The 24,666-nt window shown below is 42.1% G+C and overlaps 1 protein-coding gene across 8 annotated transcripts in view; it reads right to left on the minus strand.

Moving 5' to 3' along the window:
- The window catches only part of plekha7b (pleckstrin homology domain containing, family A member 7b), a 273,942-nt gene that overhangs the window by 135,467 nt on the left and 113,809 nt on the right, over positions 1-24,666 (minus strand). For all 8 annotated transcript variants that reach the window (XM_034191278.1, XM_034191265.1, XM_034191251.1 and 5 more), the window contains 3 exons: positions 22,356-22,439; positions 6,548-6,659; positions 3,289-3,393 (listed from right to left, as the gene is read on the minus strand). In XM_034191278.1, the coding sequence (XP_034047169.1) occupies positions 3,289-3,393; positions 6,548-6,659; positions 22,356-22,439 (301 nt within the window). The remainder of the gene's footprint in view (positions 1-3,288; positions 3,394-6,547; positions 6,660-22,355; positions 22,440-24,666) is intronic.

Here is a 24,666-nt window from a genome sequence, read left to right on the forward strand (position 1 = left end):
TTGGAGATCATTGTAGATGAACAGCCTATAATTTTTTGCACCTGTGTATAAGTTTTCCCCTCTCCAATCAACTTTTTAATCAAACTACGCTGTTCTTCTGAACAATGTCTTGAACGTCCCATTTTCCTCAGGCTTTCAAAGAGAAAAGCATGTTCAACAGGTGCTGCCTTCATCCTTAAATAGGGGACACCTGAGTCACACCTGTTTGTTCCACAAAGTTGACGAACTCACTGACTGAATGCCACGCTACTATTATTGTGAACACCCCCCTTTTCTACTTTTTTACTAATAGCCCAATTTCATAGCCTTAAGAGTGTACATATCATGAATGCTTGGTCTTGTTGGATTTGTGAGAATCTACTGAATCTACTGGTACCTTGTTTCCCATGTAACAATAAGAAATATACTCAAATCCTGGATTAATCTTTTTAGTCACATAGCACTACTATTATTCTGAACACTACTGTACTGTACTCACATGTCGCAAAATTCTGCCTGAAGAAGGGGTGGGTGGAAGCACAAGCAATTATTATGTTTACAATATTACGTTTGTCAGAATGCCCCCCCTCTAATTATTTCAATAAAATGTCTGATTTCATCAAAAAACTCAGTGCCAGATCTGTTAAGCCTTGTGTGCAACGCTCGTACTTCAAACTCTCAAAGTGATGCCATTGTCATAAGCATGGAATATAGACCTGGAATGGACGTGCACGCTTCAATCTATTAGCGTCGCTCAGGACAGGAAGGCGCCATTACTAAGGGTGGAGATGTGCAGCTCATCAATAATAAACTGACTGCTTTTTTTGCACTAGCCTCGCTATTTCTTAACGGATTTTAATAAATGTAGGCTTGTTTTAAAGCCCCTTGAAAGCTCTTTCCAAAGAAAGGGGTGGGTGGGTGAAAAAAAACTTTTATGTAAAATATAGAAATTTGGGGAAATTGACAAACTGTGCTGCTTTTCTCACTCTATTGTTGCTATTTGTTAACAGATTTTAATACAAGTTGGCTTGTTTTAAAGCCCTTTAATTGATCTTTCTAATGAACCCATACATGCCTGGGTAGAAAAAAATGTTTTATGTAAAGTGTGGAAATTTGGGGAAAAATATGCCATTCTGTTCATTTACTTTGATGGCTTTTTCCTGTCATCATAATTCTCGATGGATTTTTATTAATGATATATTTATATTATATTTTTATAATGATACGTATGGCGTCGAGTTATAGTCTCAGTATATCAATATTAAATTGCGACATAACGACTTTAAAATAGACATTTATTTTACATAATTACATTAAGGCTCTTGTACAGTTCATTTTAGTATTCAAGAATTTGTTTTTGTAGTTGGTGGAGTTGATGGTGACGCACTGGCTGCCTTTTTTCCCCTCATTTCGCTTCTGTTTAACAGGAGCCTTAACTGGCTCTCCGCCCTTTGTAATGGCCGCCGTGCGGCATGCCGCTAGTCACGTGACGTCCATTCCAGGTCTCTATTTCCATGGTCATAGGACAACTACCAGCACACGCTAATGACATCACAGCCCAGTCTCACGGCAGTTCGTAATGGCAATACGAAAAGTACATTAATCTATTGGTTCATGACGGGGGCATGAAAATGGGGTGCTTTTCATGATGGGGGCACAAATTCATTTCATGATGGGGGCATGAGATGTTGGGTGATGGGGGTTATGGTTAGGGGAGGGGAGACACGTTATGGTTATGGTTAGAGTTAGTAGCAGGGGAAGATTAAATATAGCAAAATAAAAAAAAAACGTGCCACAAAAATGGGACGCTTTTCATGATGGGGCCACGAAAAAAGCGTGAGACTGGGCTGGTCACAGGTAAGACATGGAAATGAGGAGAAAAGCATCATGAAAACTCATTTTTTGTTTTTTGCAGTGTGTTGGGGTCATGAAATTTATTTTTATTTTATTTTAGGTTGGGCATTTAATCGACGTTAATAAAATGTATTTAATTTAGAGTGGGCATTTAACCAATTTTCACTAAAAAAGGGGGTAGGGCGCCTGTCGGGGGGGGGGAGGGGGGGGCATTCCAATGTGGTATGGATATGGTCATTTTCTGTCACGCATTAATGCTGGGACAATTAAAGCAAAAAATTAAGAACTAATATTGCTATCAATACATTCATGTCCCAGCTCTACTTAGAACTAAACTCTTCTGTGATACAGAGTCTTGACTACAAGCACTAGATAAAGACATTTTGACTCTTCACAGCTGCAATCCATTTATTTCACTTCTTTTAAGTCCCTTTGGCTGCACCTTTGTTTTCACTCAGGGTCGCCACAACACATCCAGGATTTGCATGTTGATTTTGGCACACGTTTTACCCCCGATTCCCTTTCTGACACAACTCCATATTACATGGAGAAATGTGGCAGGTGTGGGATTTGAACCTGGAACCTTCCGCAATGAAACCAAGTACACAAACCACTTGGCCATCACCCGTTTTATTTCACCTCTAATGTTTTATAAAATGACAGAATGTTTGTGTGCTCAAACACTATTTGTGTTTGAGCAATATGAACACTGAGTGGGAACGTGTGGTTACAAAAGGCTTTATACTCACTATAACAGACATAATCCACACCAGTTGACCTACCACATTGGTGCAAAATCCTCTCAATGGTTACTCTGTCTGGAACAGGCATCCGCAAAAACTGAGTAGCAGTGTTGCCAAAGTAACTTTGAAAAGTCACTTTATTAGTAACTTTATAGTTACAGTTTTCATTTACGTCGTCAGGGGAGCCGTCAGGGGAGCCATCAGGAGAGGCATCAGTTAGGAGGGACAGCTGCCCTGTCATTAGGAGGGTGCTACTAGAGCACAGGTGCTAACTAGAGCAATTGTTTAGTCACTAGCCTATAGCAGTCTGCCTCTCGGCAGGAGGGGTCTGGTTTGGTTTAAAACTCCAGCTTTTGGGGATTCTGTTGTTCTTCTCTACAACAGTTCAGACAGAAGTCAGACTACCAGAGCAAGAATTTTAGGTGAGGAAGCTTCTGCGATTTGAAGCGAAACGTCCTCTCGTCAAGCAACCCAGTCCAGTCGAAGATTCAAGCTTCTCTACTATTTTTCATTTACTTTATACAGTTACTTCATTAGCAGTTGCAGTCAACTTGATGGCAGCTGCTGAATGTAACTAGTAATCTAAGTTGGTTATTTTTATAATGAAGTTCTCAGAAAAGTAACTATTAGTTACTTTGCTGATTAGTTACTTTGCTGTTTACTCAATCTTAAGAGTAACCAAGTCTTTCCAACTTGCAGAACATCAGCTCACCTGTTTGTAGAGCCAGCCTCTGACCACCACTGGGATGCTGAGGTTTCTCTTTATAGCATGATCCCTTTTGCCAAAGCTGTGTACTTTTCTCGTACCTCTGGCAGTCTGCAGCAAGCAAACAAAAACCAAAAGACTTGATTCTGTGGTGGCATTGCTGAAGAACTGCACTTTTACATGGTCTCTGAAGAAGAGATGTCCTAATTGGATGCTGAGTCACCATACTGTGGCCAATCCAGGGATTTTACAATGGTTATGATGGTTTTTCCTTACCACTGCTGCTCTGGGGGTTAGTAAGGTTAGACCTTACTTGTGTGAAGCACCTGGAGAAACTCTGTTGTGATTTGGCGCTATATAAATGAAAATAAATTGAAAATTCAGCATGTACTTAATAAACTGTGATATACTTCCGATGTATTATTTGTTTACCATATACGGGTCTGTCATGAAGCATTCTGAATGAATAGCTTTATTGTCCACATGCAAATATATGCAATAAAGAACCATAAAATCTAATCAGCTGATGAATTAATATGACTATAACTACACATGAAGCTAAGTGAATCTACAAGTAACAGAATACAGTACAGAGTTACCACAATATAAATCTAAACAAAAATAACAGTATTTAATCTAAAGCTCATAGAATATAAAGTTATGTGAAAAGCTAAATCAATGCAGAGCTAACTTCATATTAACAAACATGCAAAATATGAAATAAACAATTATCATCTCCCCTCCATGGGGTACCTATGGTGTAAGCATCTAGGTTGTACAATGTATCGTTGTAGTGTTACTGTGATGTCCAGCACAGTGTGTGCATCATGGTGTGACATAAAAAATGGGTTCAGTTACACAAAACAATCATGACCAACAAAGGCAAAACTATCACTGACACTGACTATTTTAAAATGTCCTTAAATTTATTTCAACAGCATATGTATTCCATAGACCAAACCAAAAGTTTGATACTGTATTTTATGACAGGGATTGTTTTTTAAAGTTAAACTGGGATTTGTTGAAAAGTTCAGGCTTCCTTTAGTTGCACCCACAGGCAGCATTACTCATTTCAGGCCTCCACATGATTTCATTATCCTGTTTCCTCTGTGTGACCCACTATCAGGGGCAAAACATGTTCTCCAAATTCCATGACCTCTTTACTGTGGAAAAATCTGACAGATGAGTACACCACACCCCTCTGCAGCCCCAGAAAGCTTTTATTTTTTTGCTTTCAAGTGCATAAAAACATTGCTCTCAGGGGTCACTTAGCACAATGACAAAAAGAGTGGATTCAACCACATCAACATGAATAATTTCAGTAATCCAGAGAGCTCTAAAAGCAATTACACATACTAACAAAAAATACAATATCAACAAAAAATGTTAGTAATATTGTTTTAATGTGATTTTCTGTTTAAAAGGTCTTTAAACTTTAAGGGACCTGTCTTGGTGTTTGGTGGATGCTTTGTGCAATCTAAAGTGCATAGCACAAGAGCATTTGGGGCATTTCCAGCTGTACTTTGTTATTTACAGGACATATAATATGATGGCAAAATAAGGTGCAGGGAGCAATAAGGTTATATTTAGTTACTTAATTCATCATGGGTGTGTTATGAGTGCAATATGAAATAAACCATTCAAATTTTCATCTGTTGTCTTCTTCAGTAACCAGAGTGTGATGGAATTCAGACCACTGCTATTCAGATTGCAGAGTCAAATGCGATGTTTACTGACAGATCTGACCACAGCATGGCAAAGTGCACGAGCAAGCAGCAGCGACCAAAGCTCCGTGAGGTGAAGCAGTGGACCAGTAAGATGAAGTTTTGCATTTTTGCTTTTGTGTTTACATTTACTTCCTTCATTGTTCTTTTCAATTCATTGCGTTTCTAAGACAAGTATATGCTCATCATGGCCTTACCTCTGACACTTATTCTCATGACATGTTTGGAATATACGTATGATAAGAAAAGTTAAGTACCAGATTTTGGGCATATTCCTACAAATATCCACACACATGCACAACATGTTTCAAATTTAATGTTCAAAAACACGTTTGCATTTTGGTTAGGGTTAGCATAACGATAATAATAAATTCCACCATCCACCATCTTGTTGTCGGTGATGGAATATGTGGAATATGTAAGATTCTTTTTCATATGTTTCACCCGAAATTTTTCTTGTGACTAGACTTTTTGTCAAGTATTTCAGAAAGTGAACATTTTAGATATTCTAGATTCATTACACATAAACTAAAAAGTTTGAAACAAATGCTTTGAACCAGTTCATGGAACAAAAACAAAAACCACAACCTTTATATTTTTTATGTTCCAGATCAGAACTGTTTATTTAAAATACTCGTCATGGTAACCGGTTAATACTGTTATTTTTTTCGTTCTTGAAAAGACTTCCATTTAAAGTGACCCGGTGAGGACGTCAGACACCATTAATGCTCCACACCCAAAGAGTTGGTGGCGGTAATGCACTGCGTCAGTTTGCAAATCGCCAATAAACTCGACAGAAGAAGAACAAGAAGACCCGGTGAGGTTCACTTCCGCCTGTCATTTATACTGGAGGTTGTTGGCAGGACAAAATGCGTCCCATGTCTCATGCTGAGAAACGCACCCGGATTAGTTAAACATTGACATACTTCTTTAAAAAACACTGCATTTATTCAGGTCATTATTATGCTTGTTTTCTGTTTTGGTGGATCAAATGGGATTTATTGTCATCGCGTGCAGAACACTGAAGATACGTCAGATGGCTGAATGCTGGTGGGAATACAGTTGTATTCAAAAGTTTGGGTACCCCTGATAATTTTTGTGATTTTCCTTTATAAATCATTGGTTGTCTGAATCAGAAACTTCAGTTAAATGTATCATATAGCAGAAGAACACACTGAGAAGTGAAATGATGTTTCTAATATTTACAGAAAATGTGCAATAATTATTGAAACAAAATTAGGCACGTGCATAAATTTGGGCACCCTTGTCATTTTATTGATTTGAATACATTCAGCACTAATTATTGGAACACAAAATTGGTTTGATAAGCTCAGTGACCCTTGACCTCCTTACACAGGTGAATCCAATCATGAGAAAGGGTATTTAAGGAAACCAGCAATGACACTTGTGCAGTGCTGTGCACAGCTTTGCTATGGGTGGAAGATAGGCCCTCAAAGTTCAGATTCCACAGTAAAACTAAGAAAATCCACAAGTACAACATACTTAAGAAAGTTTAACTGCAAATGAAGAGATATACTCACTTTTGACCCGGGCACACTATCCACTGTTGTTGAGGTCACAGCTGTGGTGGACTCAGTGACCATGTTGGGGGACCTCTGATTGGCTGTGGACATTGACATACGGAAGTCTATCCTACAGATGAAAAAGCAACATCAAAGTATATCAAACAGGAAGAAAAACAGTATTCCTTTTCAGTTCCTCTGCCAAACTGCAAAGACACAGTGAAAAGCAATGCCCTGTGCTGATCTGTCAGATACAAAGGATATGACTATTTCCTGACTCTGCCACGCAGGCTGTCACAGCCAATGCGTGTACAGTGGATGTGTTAACAACTGTACAGTTTAGTAACATGTAATCTATAGCTCTATGGATAAGGAGCTGGCCTGCCAATATGTAGACCTTGCTTGAATCCCGCTCACTTTACCTGTCTGTGTCCTTGGAGAAAACACTTTGGCTGCATTGTCTCGGTCCTCTCAGTTGTAAATAAGTCCCAGCCTTAGCTGAGGAAGTAACCTACATTGGACTGCTGTCCTGTCCAAGGATTTGTAGATTGTCATCCGCTTCACACTACAGAATCTGGAGATAAACACAGGCACTAAAAGGCCTCAAAGCCAGTGTTCACTGAACTTCTACTTTTCAAGACCAAATTTCTCAGAGTTACATGTTCTACCTCACATTTCATCGAGAGCTCACTATAATGTTCTGATCGAGGAAAATCAAGATAGAACTAAATACGGGTGGGCCGTTTTGGTTTCAGTGACAGCAAGAGTCAAGTTAGTATTTCCTGAACATGCATATCTAATTACTGATATAGTTTTCCATTCCAGGATATCCTTCCAATGTGCTTGCTCAGAATAAGTAGGAATATAGCATTAAAGGATAAAGTATTAAATCATATTTTCCTGACCATATAACATTTTTATAGATCACTGACAGGATGACGCCACATGAAGCTACATGAAGCTACGCTAATTGTTTGCTGTATACCTAAAGTTTCAATCAGATTTGGGATTTCATCATATTATAATTAACAACTGTCAGAAATAGATCAACCATATTTGTTTACCACTTCGCTCTAAGTCATGGTGCTCACCAAAGGGGAAAAAAATGACACGTATTACCAGTCTAGGTTGGGAAAGGTGCTGTCCCTCATGTTGTACAACCCCAAAACCATAAACTGAAAATGCTTTTAAAAAAAAAAAAAAAAAAAAAAGGGGGGGGAGAACAAAAAAAAAAAATCAAATGATGCACTTTACAGAAAGTTGTTTAAATGTCCACACAAAATTAAATTACGAGGTCTGTCCAAAAAGTAACGGACCTTTTTATTTTTTTCAAAAACTATATGGATTTGAATCATGTGTGATTGCATCAGCCAAGCTTGAACCTTCGTGCGCATGCGTGAGTTTTTCCATGCCTGTCGGTTGCAGCTCAGGACGCGCAGCAAAAAAAAAACAACCTCCGTGTTGGAAACCATTCAGAAGACTCAGACGGCTTTCGATGGCTTTCAGTCGAGTGAGTATCCGAGAAATTGTGTAACAGCTGGACATGCCACAAAATGTCCTGTGAGACTTCCAAGATGGAGGTGTTTTTTTGCTGCGCGTCCTGAGCTGCTTCGTGCCAACATGCGAAATCCTCCGCACGTCTTTCATTACAAAATCTCCTGTAACAGTGGAATGTGCTGCAAAAGTGCTATGTCCAGCTCTGTTGCCATTTCTGTGGTAGTCACATGATGTCCCGGATCAACACAGCCTTCAGTTTAGAAATGATCTGGTCGTTCCAGTCTGTTGAATGGCCGCTCGGCGCGCCGCACGCCCTCCGCCGCACGCCCTCCGCCGCTGTGGGCCGTCTTTAAAAAGGTTTTAACACTCCTTAATCCATGTGACGCCAACAGAATCTTCACCGATATCCAACTGAATCTATCGAATGGTTTCCAACTGCCTGTCTCTAACAGTTTCTGAAAAAAATTTCATGGAGCAAAGCGGCAGTCGCTTTGCCAGTTCTCAGACAAAAGAAATCCGACGGGAGGGGTGGACCAGTGCTCACTCAAAGCCTGCCCACAGGCGAATGACGCAACCGACAGGCGTGGAAAAACTCACGCATGCGCACGAAGGTTCAAGCTTGGCTGATCTAATCACACGTGATTCAAATCCATATAGTTTTTGAAAAAAATAAAAAGGTACGATACTTTTTGGACAGACCTCGTATTTTATAAAACGCCCACCTAACAATTTAATTCCATGACCCTAAGCATATTGTAAAAAGCAAAAAACAATGAGTTTTCACAATGTTTTGTGATGTTATGCCAGAGTTTTCTGCTTTACAGTTTTTGCCAACTGCTTACACCCAAAAGCAAATGCTTAGGCTAAAACTTCAAATCCCAAACTTCTTGTAACAATAGCTAAAACACGATGTGACAATACCTTAAACACATTTCTGCTTTGCACTTTGCTTGCAATTCTTCAACACAGTTTTTGCAGAACATTACACACAGTTTCCTACAGTAGACACTAAACGCAAAGATAAAATACCTTGTTATCATTGGGGGAACATTTTTACAGTTTTTGCCGACTGCTTACACACATTTTGCAAAATTTGGCTAGCTGTGTAAAAACTCTACACACAAGCAAGATAAGACACAACACTTTCTGCAAAACCCCTCACAGCTCTGTCAAAATGAAACCCTACAATCAAAACCTAACAATCTCTTCTAAAAATGACATTCTAGCAACAAACTGATACACACATGCACCATTTTTGAAACACTTTCAAATCAACAATAGCACACTAATGTGTTTTACACAAAACACTGAAGTCATTTGCACAGCCAGGTCGAAAGTGGTCACCTGCTCTCTGCTCTCATGCTGGCAGTGCGAATGGCCCCGCCTTTTCTAAGTGCCCCGCAAGTGGTGTTGGATGTTCATGGATGGCATCTGGACTCCAGCCGACTCCGGTCGAGAATGGGTCGACTGGCCACTCACACAGCATTCGACAACTTTTGGCTGCTGGTGTGAAGGCTGCCTCGATCGCATCATTCAGCCACGGTTTGACATGGCCAATAATTTCGTGCAGCTGCTTGGTCGCAGCACAATATATCCGACCTGCGTACGACATGCCGTTCAAATGCTCCAAACACAATCAGATGGCAGTGTAATCTCATCTTGCCAACTGTCTGAATGGGTCTCCGGCACGAGTGGCACGTGGATATAGAGTGCATGTGCCATGCCTGAATGAATGTGGTGACTGCTGTACGAGGCGTTCGAGTGTGGCTCCGATTTCCCACGAGTGCCATTTGACTCTTTCTTCGTGTGCCATTCTGTCTCAATCATGTTATGTGTGAAAGGGGCCCTTAATAAATGATGAAAGAATAGGGGAAAAACAGACACAGACAGGTGATTCATTCTTTATTTGTGAGGAAATAAAACTTTTTTTTTAAATAGGCGGTTCGACAAACAAAATTTTTGGCAGAGTTTGTGCAAATGACCACTCCCACTTCAAGCAGAATTTCACATGGAACAGCCAGGGTACTCAGACACACAAATACGGTATGTTGCTTTTTGTAAGACAATGCATCTCTTGTTGCCATTTTGGCTGAAGACAAACCTTGCATATCTAGCAGATAATTTTACTAAACTGAATGATTTGAGTCGCGACTGAATCAGCACTTTTCTCAAGAAAGCAGAGATGTGGAAGAGATTCTGCTGTTTTACTCAGTTTGATGCATTCTTTTGATGCTAGACTACTTCTTCAGCCTCTGGGCCACCTACCATTTCAGAGCATCTTAATCAAAATAGACCCTGGTCAATATCATATATCTGTCCTGTCTACTGCAGATGCTGTGCTATTTTGGTATCCCTGTATGTTTTTTGAGCATTATCATGGCTTTCTTCCTGTGTCGCCCCAGGTGTGTCTCATCAGTGTAATATTTCTGTTTCTATTTAATCTCCCTCTCCTCCTGTGCTCCTCGCTAGATGTCTTGTGTAGTATGTGAAGCTTTCTTGCGTTCTTTGTGTTAATGTACTCCCTGGTTACCGAACCCTGCTTAGCCTCATGGACTTGGAGTTTTGGCCTGCCCCTCTGGACACTGGACTGGCTCCTTGATTTTGAACCCCTTCCTGTTTTCTGGACTGTCCCCTGCATCCTCAACACGTCTGTTTGTCGTGTGGCACACTGTGTGCATTACCCACTGTACTGATGCAGTTCTCAATTAAAGAACCTGTGTTTTTCCCTGTAAAGGGGTCCTGAGTTGTGCTTAAAACATTACAATCAAGGGGTATCTGGCTCTCAAAATCACATAAAATCACACTGCAGTAGATGGCAGTGTTCTATGCATTTTGACCCATCTACTTGATGGCAGTGTGAATAGTGCCCAATATCACATGGTCGTTATTTGTAACTTCTTGGTTTTTACAAATAAATAAACCAGCCAACCAGTGATGAGCAGAGGCTCATTTTCCCATAATGCCTTTGGCATCTGCGTGTGTTAATGTTCAAACCTTCAGAATTAGTGCATTTCTTTAAAACTCAAAGATATATGTTATATTTTCACTTTGTAAAAATGACAGATTTGACATTAATGTAGATAAACTGTCCAGAATTTGTTTTGTTTGTAAATCAAAACCACAATTGAAATCTGTTTTAAGTCTGATATCTTCTGCCACATGTCTGGGGCACTGTATGTTGAATGCAAATGATTTTTCTTTTTTGTAGCAGCCTGGCAGCCCAGTCCTTTCTGCTGGGACAGGGTTGCAGCTCCTCACAGATGCCTGACTGCTGTAAAACAGGTAACAGACAGTAACCAACATATAAAATGTTAGGGTTTACAAATGTTTTTGACCGTTCAGCTTTACTAACTACGCCAGCAAAGAAACGTTAGCACTTTAAAAGTTAGCAGAACTAAATTTAGCGGAAGCAAGTTGGTCCATTGATGGCTTTCGAAGTTTGCTGAAAAGCTAATCCGCTATCAAAAAAGTTAGCTTTGCTAATTAGTGGTTAGCAGATTAGCAGAACTGTGCGCACCAATGATTATTGCACAGGTGTGCCTTTGCTCAATACCTTCCAGTGCCTGTGTTCTAAATTCTAACTTGTTTATCCTATACATCATTACAATTTACAATGACAAAGATGATTGTATTTGATTGATTATCAATATTCTCTCCTCTCCGGGAACCATCACCTTATCGTGGTGGAGAGGTTTGTGAACCTGAGAGCTGTGTTGTCTGGAGCCTTTGTGCTCCTGGTAGGGGCTCCCATGGCAAATTGGTCTCAGGCGAGAGGCCAGACTAAGAATGGTTCACAAGACACTATGATAAAACAAGGTAGAGGAAATGTGACCCGGCCCGGAGAAAGCCCGGGGCCCTCATCTGGAGCCATACCTAAGGCGACATGGACCTTCCATCTCCACCCTGTGGGCTCACCACCCACAGGGGGAAACGATGGTGTTGATTGCGCTGTCCCTTGGGCGGAGTGAAAGTCAAGGGCCTCGACGGACTAGACCCGGGCTGCAGGGGCTAGTTCTGGGGGTGTGGAACGTCACCTAACTGTGAGGGAAGGAGCCACAGCTTGTGCGGAAGGTGGAGCAATACCAGTTAGATCTGGTGAGCCTTGCCTCCACGCACAGCCTCAGCTCCAGAAACACTCTCCTTGATAGGGGTTGGACCTTATTTTTCTCTGGAGTTGCCCAGGGGATGAAGCCGCTACATTGGAGTTTACTCCAGTAGATGAGAGGGTCGCCTCCCTGCATCTTCGGATGGTCGGGGGGAAAACTCTGACTGTTGTTTGTGCGTATGCACCGAACAGCATTTTGGAGTATTCGGCCTCTAAAAAGTCTAAAAAAAGTAAATGGGAATTAGTCATGTAATAAAATGACATAAATCTTATAAGTCAGGTAAATAATTCTGTGAGATCAGGAGCGTAAAATGCCTAAAATCAACAAAGAGATAAACATATTTAAAAAAAGAGAAATTAGATGATGTAGATGAAGACGAAGTTTTCGTCGTCTTTAATTACAGTGAAAAAGGTGCTGTAATAACTGACAAAACGGTGTTTGTTATGGCGTATTTTTGGTGATACGTGACTGAAAGTGGCGTATTTGTGGCACTGTTGGCTTGGCATAGTCCTGTGGTGCACCACACACAGGACACGTGTGTCCTGTCAGACAGACATGACATTTAGATCACCCTTGTTGTGCGCTTGCTCGCTGCAGCCCGTCGCAACAGCGATATATGGTTTTATGTATTTCCACGTGAGGACAGCAAGCAGACACACGCACGTCACAGTGGACAGTTGTAAGGCCATATCCGTCAAAACACGGTACGTGTTCCCCAGCTGTGACGTTCAGAACCAGAGATCTCAACAGCTGCTGCTGTCCGCGGCCACGCCCCCTGTCCATTCAGTTCAAAGACCAATGTGTCACTGTTTCTATGTTATGTGATCCTTTTTTTTGTTATTTGTTATGTAATTGGGTATGTAGTTATTGTAGTACTTATTGATATACCTGTCCTGGCTGTGGTCTCTGTGTATTTAATGCAACACGTCGTGTGCACTGAGCTGTCATTTGCAGCTTCTCTGGTCAGTGATCAGCTGGGAAGCGGCTCGCTGTGCTCTGTGCGCTCTGACATGTCTGGCCAGTCCCCATCTATCAGCATTCCATGCAAGTGTGCCCCCCCACTCCCAGCACTCCACATGTGTTGGGGGGAGGGAGGGGGGACACAGCACATGTGTTGAGGGGGAGCCGACACTCAATGCCACATATGTGTTGCTTTGCAACGCCACACTCGTGGGGGCACTTCGACAAATTTCACATCTAGCTCGAAAGTGGTTGTTTGCTCACTATTTTTGTGCTGACAGCACGAATGGCCACACATTTTCTGTGTCGAGCGAGCGGTGTCGGATGTTCGTGTGCAGCACCTGGAATTTGGCCGACACCTGCCGCAAGAGGGATCGAACATGATCTCACAGGGCACTCGCTGTTTTTCGGCCGCTGGTGTGCGCAAATAGTTGTAGCAACAGGTTTATGAGGTGCTAGAGCCAGCCCCGATTTTACACGAATGGCATGCAATTTCTCCTTCATGCGCTAGTCGGCTTCAATCGTGTTATGTGTGAAGGGGTCCTTACATACAGTAGCTTTAATGGAGTGAGGCAGAGAGCTGCAGTCAGGCACTGGAGCACAGTATGACAAAGAATAAATGTAATCTTTCTTTTTTGAATTGGACTACAGCTCTTGTCATTTGCATTGCTGCCTGCAATGTCCAGAACATTATATGCTCTTTTTTTTGTTTTTTTCTTGGACATTTGTATAAGGTGCACTGCAGTATAAGTTGCAAAACCTTCCAAATTTAAAAAAAAGTGACATACTCTGGAAAATTCAGTAGGTAAAAAGATGTTTACAGGCTACTCTTTCAAATATTTTCAATAAATGGGACAAGATACAGTTCTATAGTTGTCCAACACCTCTGGCTCCAGACTGGATTTCTGAGAATATGTTTTACCGCAGCAGGTTTATATCTAGCAGGAACAGCGCGTGTAGACAAGTTAATATTCGTCATTCAGCACCTGGCAGAAGCCCTTCTTTGCTGACTGAGTGTGCAAAGGAGTTAAAAGAAGGAGTTTTTGCAAAGAAGTTAGGAGCGCAAACTCAGCTGTTTTTCCTGTTTTCTTTGACACTTCTGAGGCAAACAAAAAGCAGGAGAGTTAGATGTGTGTGTCAGGGGCAAAATCATAAATAGCGCTCGGACAAAAGGAAAAAGACCACAGTGGGGAAAAACACACAATAGCTGTACTCGGTTTCACTACCTGTACTGTAGTCAGTGTCGTAACAGGATGTTCCTGTCATATCAGTAGAACACTGCTGTTTTATGTGGAGCTTTCTTTCTGTTTACTGCCAGTGTCACTGGAACAGTTCCCCAGGAGATTTGCTGCGGCATGTGTTGTAAAGAAGCAATATTTCACATTGCAAAGTAGATAACAAAAAAAAACTGCTCCACTTTTCTCTCCTTCTCATGATGCCACTAGTGGAGAACAGGAAAGCTGTCAAACTCATCACAGCATGACATGTTTCCCCATCAGTAATTTACAACACCAGTGCAAAGAATTGATCTTATCCCCATTCACATGTTCTATTCATCATTTCATTCAGATTTGACTTTCCTGTTCTGTTGTATATTTTCTGGTGATGAAATGGGCCTCATGTTGCACCAAACAGTTTGTTGTGAAAGTGTCGTGACACGGACCCACAACAGGGGGCGGTAATGAACGGACAATGGATAAGCCAAAAGTAACAATTTAATGTTGTGAATCGCACAACGACGTACAGACAATAACAATATGGTGGACTGTCAATCATACACCAGGTGACGTGTGGGCAGGCTCGACGATAGAAGACACCTGGCGAGAGAAGAGCCGGATCCCCACACAGCTTCCACCACCAACGGAGGTGTTACTATCACAGTTACTATCTTAAGGTGTTACCTCACATGAATGGTGGCAGACACATCTATGGGATATTACATTGGCAAAATAAAGTTGTTGTTTTGTTTTGTTTTTTCAAATTATGTGGTGCATCCAAGTTCACCTGTTTTGAATTATTTTGCCCTTTTGAGTTGGAGACAAACAAGAGGATAGCATTTATTGTGTCAGCGATTAATTTGAAGAATGACTCTTGTTTTCATCTATCACGTATCCGCTACGAAGGTGCCTCTATGTGCCTCTCTGTACCCCGCATGTGCCATGTAGCAGCCTCTAGTGAGCCACGACCAACCTGTCATTAGAGCCTCAAATGGCTCGCATCAGCCACACTAAGCCAAGTAGTGCCGTGATTGCGCCATGATAACGCGATATTGGTGCACATATAGGCATGGGTTTGGGCCAAACCTCCAGCCCTCCCACACCTGGTCCCTTTAAAGTGTGGGTTTTCAATTCACAGAAGCATTTAAAGATGTCACATTTTGTGCAGACGCACTGCATCGTACTGGAGCGTCTATTTTTTAAATAGACGCTCCAGTACAGTCCCACGGTTGTGCGCTGTGCACAAGGTTGCTGTCCACCTGTAATGCACCAGACCAGCTAGAACCGAACCAAGGGTTCCTGGACAGCCGCCTCTGTGCTCCTCGCTGGCTCCGCGGCTCGCTGGCTTTATTTCTTCTGCAACTTTAAACACACACATCATGATCCCACTTTTAACTTTGTGTTCGTCCGTTCATTTCTGCAAAATCGCTCTTTTGCGCACGTGCTGCTGTTCTACATTCATGGACAGCCACCTCTGTGCTCCTTCTCAATGGCTTCCTTTCCATCCGTGGCTTGTTAGCTTTATTTTTTTCCCTGGCTTTAAACACAATCATTTTCACACCGTGATCCCACTTTTAACTTTGTGTTTGTCTGTTCATTTCTGCAAAATCGCTCTTTTTCGCGCGTGCTGCTGTTTTACATTCATGGACAGCCACCTCTGTGCTCCTTCTCAATGGCTTCCTTTCCATCCGTGGCTTGTTGGCTTTATTTTTTCCCTGGCTTTAAACACAATCATTTTCACACCGTGATCCCACTTTTAACTTTGTGTTCGTCCGTTTATTTCTGCAAAATCACTCTTTTCGCTATTCTGCATACACAATGAGGTGGCTACTGTAATTATATACACCTGCTGCCGCAAATCATGTGGATCACTTCAAAATAAATAAATAAATAAATTTCTTTATTTCTTCTGCAGCTTACAAGTCACCGTGATACAACTTTTAACTTTGCGTTATGTCTTCAAAATCAGTCTTTTGCACGCTCTCCTTCTGTGTTGCTGCACAGCTCTGCACTGCTTTTAGCGGCTTCACTGGAGTTATTTCTGCCGCAGCTTTAAACACACAGCCACTTTCACACAATCATCCAAATATTAACTGTGTTCGCCCATTATTTACTGAAAAATCACTCTTTTGTGAGCTGGCATTCTGCCTAAATGCTCATTTGGAGTGTGATGAGTCACTGCCTCAGTGCGCAGTGCGCACACACAGTGCAGCTCATGTGATCCATTAACAAGATATTAAATCAACCATAGACATACTTTTACAGCTAGAAACTGTTTTATCAAGCTATAAAAACATTAAAAATAGTTACCTTAAGTTGCTCAAAATATACTTTACATGGAGCAGGAAAGAGAGGAAAAAAGTGTCCAGATGAAAGAGTCCTCTGTGATTCCAGAAACAATTAGAGGTGTTTTCAGGATCCAAGGTTTGGCAGAAAATAATTAATCTGCTACAAAATAATTATTTTATATACAGCGTCCAGCGCACAGAGCAGGTGGAATTGTGTGCACAAGAGGGCAGCCGCTCCAAAAATAGCCTCTCAGGTCCTGCATAGCTGCCAGGCTCTGGGATAATGGGCTTTTAGCAGCCTCGTAAGCACCACGCACATGCCTCTAAAGCCCCTTTCACACTGGTGTATTCGTAGAGCTGTGTATTGCGGCATTGAGTTTAATTTAAGCACGCCCGAAATGCACGCATACTCAGCGTTTTTCCGTGTTAATAGATCTGCTTGCAGCTGCGTGTGTTCGCTTTTTAATGTGTGCACACAGTCGTGTGTACCTTTTTTACCTAATTTAAAACCAGTTCCCTCCTGCCGGCTGTGCAGAACACATTGTTGCACTTGGAAAACAGTGGACTGAATCATGAAGGTTTTACAGTGTCATTACTGCCACGTATGTAGCCAAAGCTGCTATTTTCTGCCTCTGTGGAAGTGCACTCTGTTCTCTCCTGCACGGTGTGGTGCAGCTCAGAAACAGAGTCATTTAACATTATTATTATTATTATTATTATTATTCAATTTTTTGTCTTGGTGGATCATTTTCATTGTGTACAGATGCTGCTGAGTCTGGCTGTCGTAAAGGCTGCTGTGAAAGAAGCGCTGTGACTCTAAACTTTTATAGCTCCAGCTTGTTGTGTGGCCCGCCAGAAGAGGAGGTACTGCTGGCCCACCACCAGAGGGCGCCCTGCCTGAAGTGCGGGCTTCGGGCACGAGAGGGCGCTGCCGCCACGCAGGAGCCACTGGAGTGACAGCTGTCACTCATCACCCTTACCAGCTGCCACTCATCACCACTCATCATCATCAACCATCCCATAAAAGCCAGACAACATCTCCACCTCACTGCCGAGATATCGTCTACCTCTAAGGTAAAACTCTCAGCCGTTTTTGGTGCCAAACAATTATTCTGAATACTTTGCAGGCGTACCTGATACCTATCCGCAGCTGGAGGCTGGGGTTGTGGATCGTGGAGGAGACGATGTTCTTCTCTCCTTACACCAAACCGGATAAGTAGTCAGGCGCTGCACGTTTGTTGTTTCTGTGATTAAGGTGGAGGTGTTCTTCCCACCCGACTATTAAAAGAAGAACTTGCTGACTGTTTACTGGGTGTGTTTTCACACACTCATTACATCTGTTCTTCTACTTCCTGCCAGCAGTACCAGATCCGGCAGCTGAAGACGGTGGCCACCTGGGGACTCAGGACTTGGCGTCCAGATCTGGTGGCAGTGGAAATCGTGTGGGGTCCGGCTCTTCTCTGGACGGTGCTCTCCTATCCTCGAGCCTGCCCACACGTCATCTTCGTGTAATTGTCTGTAATCCAAATTCTGGTTCTGTCTGTATTCCGTTGTGCACATTTACAACAGTAAATTGTTATTTATTGGCTCATCCATTGTCCGGTTCCTTTACGCCCCCTGTTGTGGGTCCATGTCCCTACATTTCCCAACACAGCTGCTCCGATCAGGTCCGCTGATATGATCAGACCTGATCGATCAGGACATCTGATGAGTGCACTGACATGCAGCGACAAGGCTTTTATTTTGAAGAGTCATAGCTCTTTTCAGGTTTGATAAGACCTGATCAATCAGGGCATTTGATGAGAGTGAGAGAGAGAGAGAGAGAGAGAGAGAGAGAGAGAGAGCGACCAACCGACATGCTGTTTCTGGATTTCTGAGTTGAGGTTCGATTCCCTGTTCTGAGCACACAGTGGCACTGTGGGCTGTGTGATCCTGTTGTCATGTTCTCAGCTGATTCTTCCGGATACACACACTCAGTTTTTGGTTGTGTACAGGAGCGCCGTGTTGCACAGACTTGCATGCAGTAACGCTGAAGCTGCGCAGACCTGCTTAAAACTGTGTCCAGTGCTCTACGCCAAAGGAAATTAAACATATTTAATTTCTTCCATCCCACACGCATAGCCCTCAACATACTGCTGCGTAGGGAGCAAAAACCCGACGTAGAGCTGCTAAAAGTGGGCGTAGAGCTGCTCAACTCACCATAGACGATACGCCACAATAAGCAGCTCTATCAATCAACTTCAATCAACTTTTTTCTTGTATAGCGCCAAATCACAACAAACAGTTGCCCCAAGGCGCTCCACATTGCAAGGCAAGGCCATACAATAATTATGAAACACAGTCTACGTCTAAAGCAACATAACCAAGGGATGGTCCAGGGTCACCCGATCCAGCCCTAACTATAAGCCTTAGCGAAAAGGAAAGTTTTAAGCCTAATCTTAAAGTAGAGAGGGTATCTGTCTCCCTGATCTGAATTGGGAGCTGGTTCCACAGGAGAGGAGCCTGAAAGCTGAAGGCTCTGCCTCCCATTCTACTCTTACAAACCCTAGGAACTACAAGTAAGCCCGCAGTCTGAGAGCGAAGCGCTCTAATGGGGTAATATGGTACTATGAGGTCCCTAAGATAAGATGGGACCTGATTATTCAAAACCTTATAAGTAAGAAGAAGAATTTTAAATTCTATTCTAGCATTAACAGGAAGCCAATGAAGGGAGGCCAACACGGGTGAGATATGCTCTCTCCTGCTAGTCCCCGTCAGTACTCTAGCTGCAGCATTCTGAACCAACTGAAGGCTTTTTAGGGAACTTTTAGGACAACCTGATAATAATGAATTACAATAGTTCTATGAATACACCAGTGTGAAAGGGGCTTAAGTCATTGTAGTAACTCGTACACAAACTGCCCCACGCTGTTGTTGCTAAATTTTGAACATCTTGAAATTAGCGCCACGCTCAGAGAGGAGCCTCGTTAACTGAAGTTATGCCTCTAAGAGCCACCATTCTCACACAATACTTGAAGAAACCCTATCGTAGCAAAGAAAACATGCTGCCTGGCTCATTATTCATCCTTCATTATTCAGTGGGACCCTTTGACCTCAGCCTGTTCCTGATCACGTATTTTTGCCTTGCCCTCATCTGTACCTTTGCTACGCCGCCTGCCTTTCTGTGTACCAGACCTGGACTGTTTTGAGATAAAACTAAAAGCTATTACATCTTATGTATTGTCTGAGAGTTTGCATTTGTGTCCACTCTCCTTCTGTGCCACGCGACCACATATCCTGACACAGGGTCAGTCCCCTCAGCCTGTTCTCTGTGTTTGAAGGGAACAGAGGAATCAGCGAGCCATCCAGCTGAAGGAAGCGATGGCATTATTCCACACAGAAAATTTGGAATCAGCTTGGAATTCAATGGAATTGGTTAATTTACCTCTTTATTTTGAAATATGAGCCTAAAAGCGAAAGTGTACTGATTTGCATTTGTGTTGAATCACTGCCCTGTATAAGATCTGTCCAATCATTCAAGTTTACAGACAACGCCACCAACTTATAAAAAAAGCTGGCATTTTATATGAATTAGGCAACGCAGTCTCATTTGAGAGCGGGCGCTAAAGGGGTAAAATATTATATAATGCATATAACGTAATTTCTCTACTTCTGGGGACAGAAACACTGCACGTTCTGTGAGATTTTGGGCAAACTGCACACATACAAAGTGAAAACGCAAAGAAAAAGTGACGATGCGGCAGAAAGTGCATGTGCTGCAGTTTATTTATGACCCAGAACTCAAACGTGTCGAGGCAGTTCTGCATGGGAGAACTGTGGTCAAAGTGGTCAAATCCTGCGATATCACGCAGGGTTCAAATGAGACTGCGCTGCCCTATAGAGTACCGTAGTCTCGTTTGAGGGCAGGCGCTAAAGGGGTTCAATGAAAAAGCATAACTCTACTTCCAAGGACAGCCCTCATCTATCCCGATCAGAAACACGGCACTTTCTCTGAGTTTTGGGAAAATTACATGGCAAACTAAGTGAAAATGCAAAGAAAAAGTGACGATGCGGTGGAAAGTGGACATGTGGTGCAGTCTGTTTATGACCCGGAGCTCAAACATGTTGAGGCAGTTGCGCAAGCGAGAGAACGCAGCTACTCTGTCAAGGTGTGCAGGCTAAAACTTACCGACACGACCTCTCCCATTTGCATTGTCTTCCCTTCTCCCCTGGGAACCAAAAAGAAACTTTTCACAACTGCTTCGGTGATTGCAGCTGAAAACAAAACAGTACAGTGGTCCCTCGCTATAATGCGGTTCACCTTTCGCGGCCTCGCAGTTTCGCAGATTTTTTTTGTGCAATTTTTAATGCCTTTTTTTTTTTTAACAGCGCATTGTGTTCTTATCAGGCGGGCCGGTCGTGGCACCACCGCAATTGCTCTCACTGCCTCCGATGCGCTTACTGAGTCTGCGGGCTCGGTAAACGCAGCAGCGGGCCACTCACACCGCCCTCCTCTCTGCTGTGCAGAGCTGCACCAAATCTGGCAACAGGTCCAGAGACTACGCTCGCTGTTTTGATGTGGATGTTGACCGCAGCCGCAGAGCTCCGTGGCCACCAAGAGAGGACTTGGATTCTTTGCAGGTCCCGCATCCGTACCTCCGGAGGCAGTGAGCAAAGGGAGAGTTCTGCATGTGTCTGTTTATAATCTTTTCGCCCAGAAAAAAAAAGAGAGTGTTTACACAGGAGAGAAAAGTGAGAAAATGTTAATGCCTGTTTGAGAAAAGTGTATAAAGTGTGTAGTGAGGGGTTTTACAGCCTTAAAACATCTATAATAATTGCAAACAATAGCGCTGACTACTTCGCGGATTTTGCTTATCGTAGGTTATTTTTAGAACGTAACTCCCGCGATAAACGAGGGACCACTGTACACCATTTTCCCATTAGAAGTGATGCTATGTTTGTGCAGGATGTCCCCCGGAAGTGGTCTAATCCCGTGATATCACTCGGGGGTTCAGATGAGACTGTGGTACCCTATTAGTGTAAACTTTTATGGCCAAATAGCGACACTGTGTACAATGACTTCAAATCTGCACAGATTGAAGTTTTATGAGATGCCGTCATTTGCACAATAGTTAAATGAACTTAAAATGAAAACACTGAAAGCGGTCTGGCTTGAAATGTTGCGTGACATAAAAAAAACACAACACACTGCACAGTAAATTCATCCCAATACCAATGACAAGATATTATCCAGTTCATACACATTTGCACTTTGTCTCACAGGGTTAAAGTGGCTGACAGCACCTCTCTGCTGTTCGCAGAATAAAGCTACTATATGAAGATTTGAAAAATTTTCCAAATCTGAACTCGTTACCAAACCGTGATGTTCACAGCTCGGTGTGAACTGAAGTGTGACTTCTATGTACACAGTAAAATCACCAGTGTTAACACTGACAATGAACATATGGTGCCACTCTGACCATAGTAGGACCATATGTACACTGGCAGTGTTAATTTAACACTGTCAGTGTTAGTTTTACACTGGTGATTTTACTTTATACTGTGACACCCCTAATGATGATCATGTCTTAGTGTTATGACTGTGACCACCGTTCATTTTCTTGGTGAGTATAGAACAAACAACACCTCCACCACCCCCAACCCCAATGATTGCCCACTCTATTCTTACACAGTAAAATCACCAGTGTAAAACTAAACAGAGTACATATGGACCCACTCTGGCCAGCACATCACCCCATTAGAAAAAGGACACACTCACCTATCTTGTAGTGTGTATTCAATGTTTTCAGGGGAAATTTGTCCAGTCACAGGGTGTCGAAATGATGTAGACCTAATGTTGTGGCTGCAGGACAGAAGAGATGGAAAAGATGAAAGATGGAGAAAAAAACACCAAGGGACAAAACTGAATTAATACCAACTTATTAATCACATTCCTGCCAGTATGTTCCAGTGTGCCTGTGGGGTTGTTGGCTCTTCAAACAGTAACTACAAAAGCACATCAGCATTCAGAATTACAATGAACACCAGTCAGCTGTTAAATAAATCTACTGATGGTACTGAAGCCACAGCTCATTCTCTTTGCAGTAAACTGTACAGCTCAGCACCATTCTAACAAGATCAGCAGGCTTTATTGATTTGCATTGCTTTAAACAGGTTATTAAGCCATGTTATTGTCAGAATGTTGGATTAAATAAAACACACAAGTGCGCAGTAATGGCACCATGGCAAACAAGAACTGGCCCCCATGATTACCTTCTACTCTTTGTCTAGTACGGTGGTTTTCAAACTGTGAGGTGCCCCCTGGAGGGGGGGGAGCAGAGTTCTTCAGGGGGCGCAATGGATGCATATCGAGAATCATTAAGAAATGATTCGATCCACCGACATCAATAGCCTTTTTTGCTTAACGAGTCCCTTATCGGTCCGTCAGAGAGGCCATTCTTTTTGAGGGTGTTTTATCGGGAAAATGATCATTTCTTAACATTGTTTGCAGACCCTGCAGAAGGTCTGTAATCAACTGCTTCTGCAGCGGCTGATCTTGATGCTTAAAGCAACGAAGCAGTGCTCCAACCCACTGCTTCATTGATTCATTGCTTCACTGCTTTTCAGAAGCGACAAGTCCACTTCTTAACCCCTCTCATAGCTATTTAAAAATGTCAATCGTGAGTCACTTTTGTGCAGATTAAAGTCAATAACTGGGACTCTTGTGTTGTTGCAAGAAAGAAATGAGACTCGTCCTCCGTTCCTTTCGCACAGCTCCAAACACTGCACCGGTCTCTGCCGAGTCAAGTTAGAGTCCAGCCGGAATTCATAATTTCAAAGGGAATCACCGTTTTCAATCAATGACACCTCTTTCCAAACGTTGTAACACAGACAACAAACTACAACAGACTAAAACATAGTTTTCCTCCCAAAATGAGGTGTCCTGCATTCTTTATGAATTACATTGATGTTGACTTGCAGCACAGCTGGCTGCAGGAGCTCAGCTCAGAGGTATGGAGTGACATTCATGCCATTTATGTCTGAAAGGAAATGCTTTTGAGAAAAAACAATTTCCAATTTCATATTCATTTACTTAAAGACTTAATAAAATGTTACTGACATAGAAAACCTGTAAATCCTACTTTTAGTATACAGAAAATTTACGGGAGGTATTGATAAGGAATCAGATTGATGATGGGAATCGATAATGGCATCAATATTGATAAAATCTTATCAATACCCATCCCTGAAGTTGAATAAATATTATTTATGATTAAATGTGTGTTATTCGTAAGACATTTAAAAACACAGAGATGTTTAAATGTTTAAAAAACAATGTTTAAAATATGACAAAATGTAAAAATAGAAGAATAGAAAGTTATTTAAAAACACATTTAAAATGTCTGAAAAGGGTGTAAAATGTGTGAAAGAATACAAAGTTCTTTAAAAACATGTTTAAAATGTTTACAAAGGCTGTACAACATGTAAAGGCATAGACAGTTCCTTAAAAACACACAAATACTTTAACAATGTGTTTAAGATGTGTAAAATAATAAAAAGAAACACACGAAGATATTGAAATTATGTGTATGTGTGTTGGTGGGGGAGGGGGGCACAGCTATTCATTTGTTCTCTGAGGGGAGCTCACTCTCCCACACTTTGAAAACCCCTGGTCTTGCATAATTTGCATATACATGAATAGGCAAGTGTTTCATTTGGGCTATTTTGCAGACAGATTCAAAAAAGATTCAAAGATTCAAAAGAATTTTATTGTCATATGCACAAAGGAACATGTTCCCTGCACAATGAAATGTGTCTACTGCATTTAACCCATCCTAATTGCCAGTTAGGAGCAGAAGTCGCCATTAGGCGCCCGGGGACCAGCTCCAGATGTACATCCCTGCCTTGGCCAACAGCAGGGCTGAGCAAACCAAGACCGACCCATAACAAACGACACACACACATAAGCCGGCCCAGTACATAAACACATATAAAAAGCACACACGAGGTAAGGAAGAGAAAAAAAACCCTCATAGCCGCTGCGTTACACAGCAGCAATGAGGAACAAAAACCCCATCAGCACAGAAAAA

The sequence above is a fragment of the Thalassophryne amazonica genome, chromosome 2 (assembly GCF_902500255.1).
Source record: "Thalassophryne amazonica chromosome 2, fThaAma1.1, whole genome shotgun sequence".
Taxonomy (NCBI): Eukaryota; Metazoa; Chordata; class Actinopteri; order Batrachoidiformes; family Batrachoididae; genus Thalassophryne; species Thalassophryne amazonica.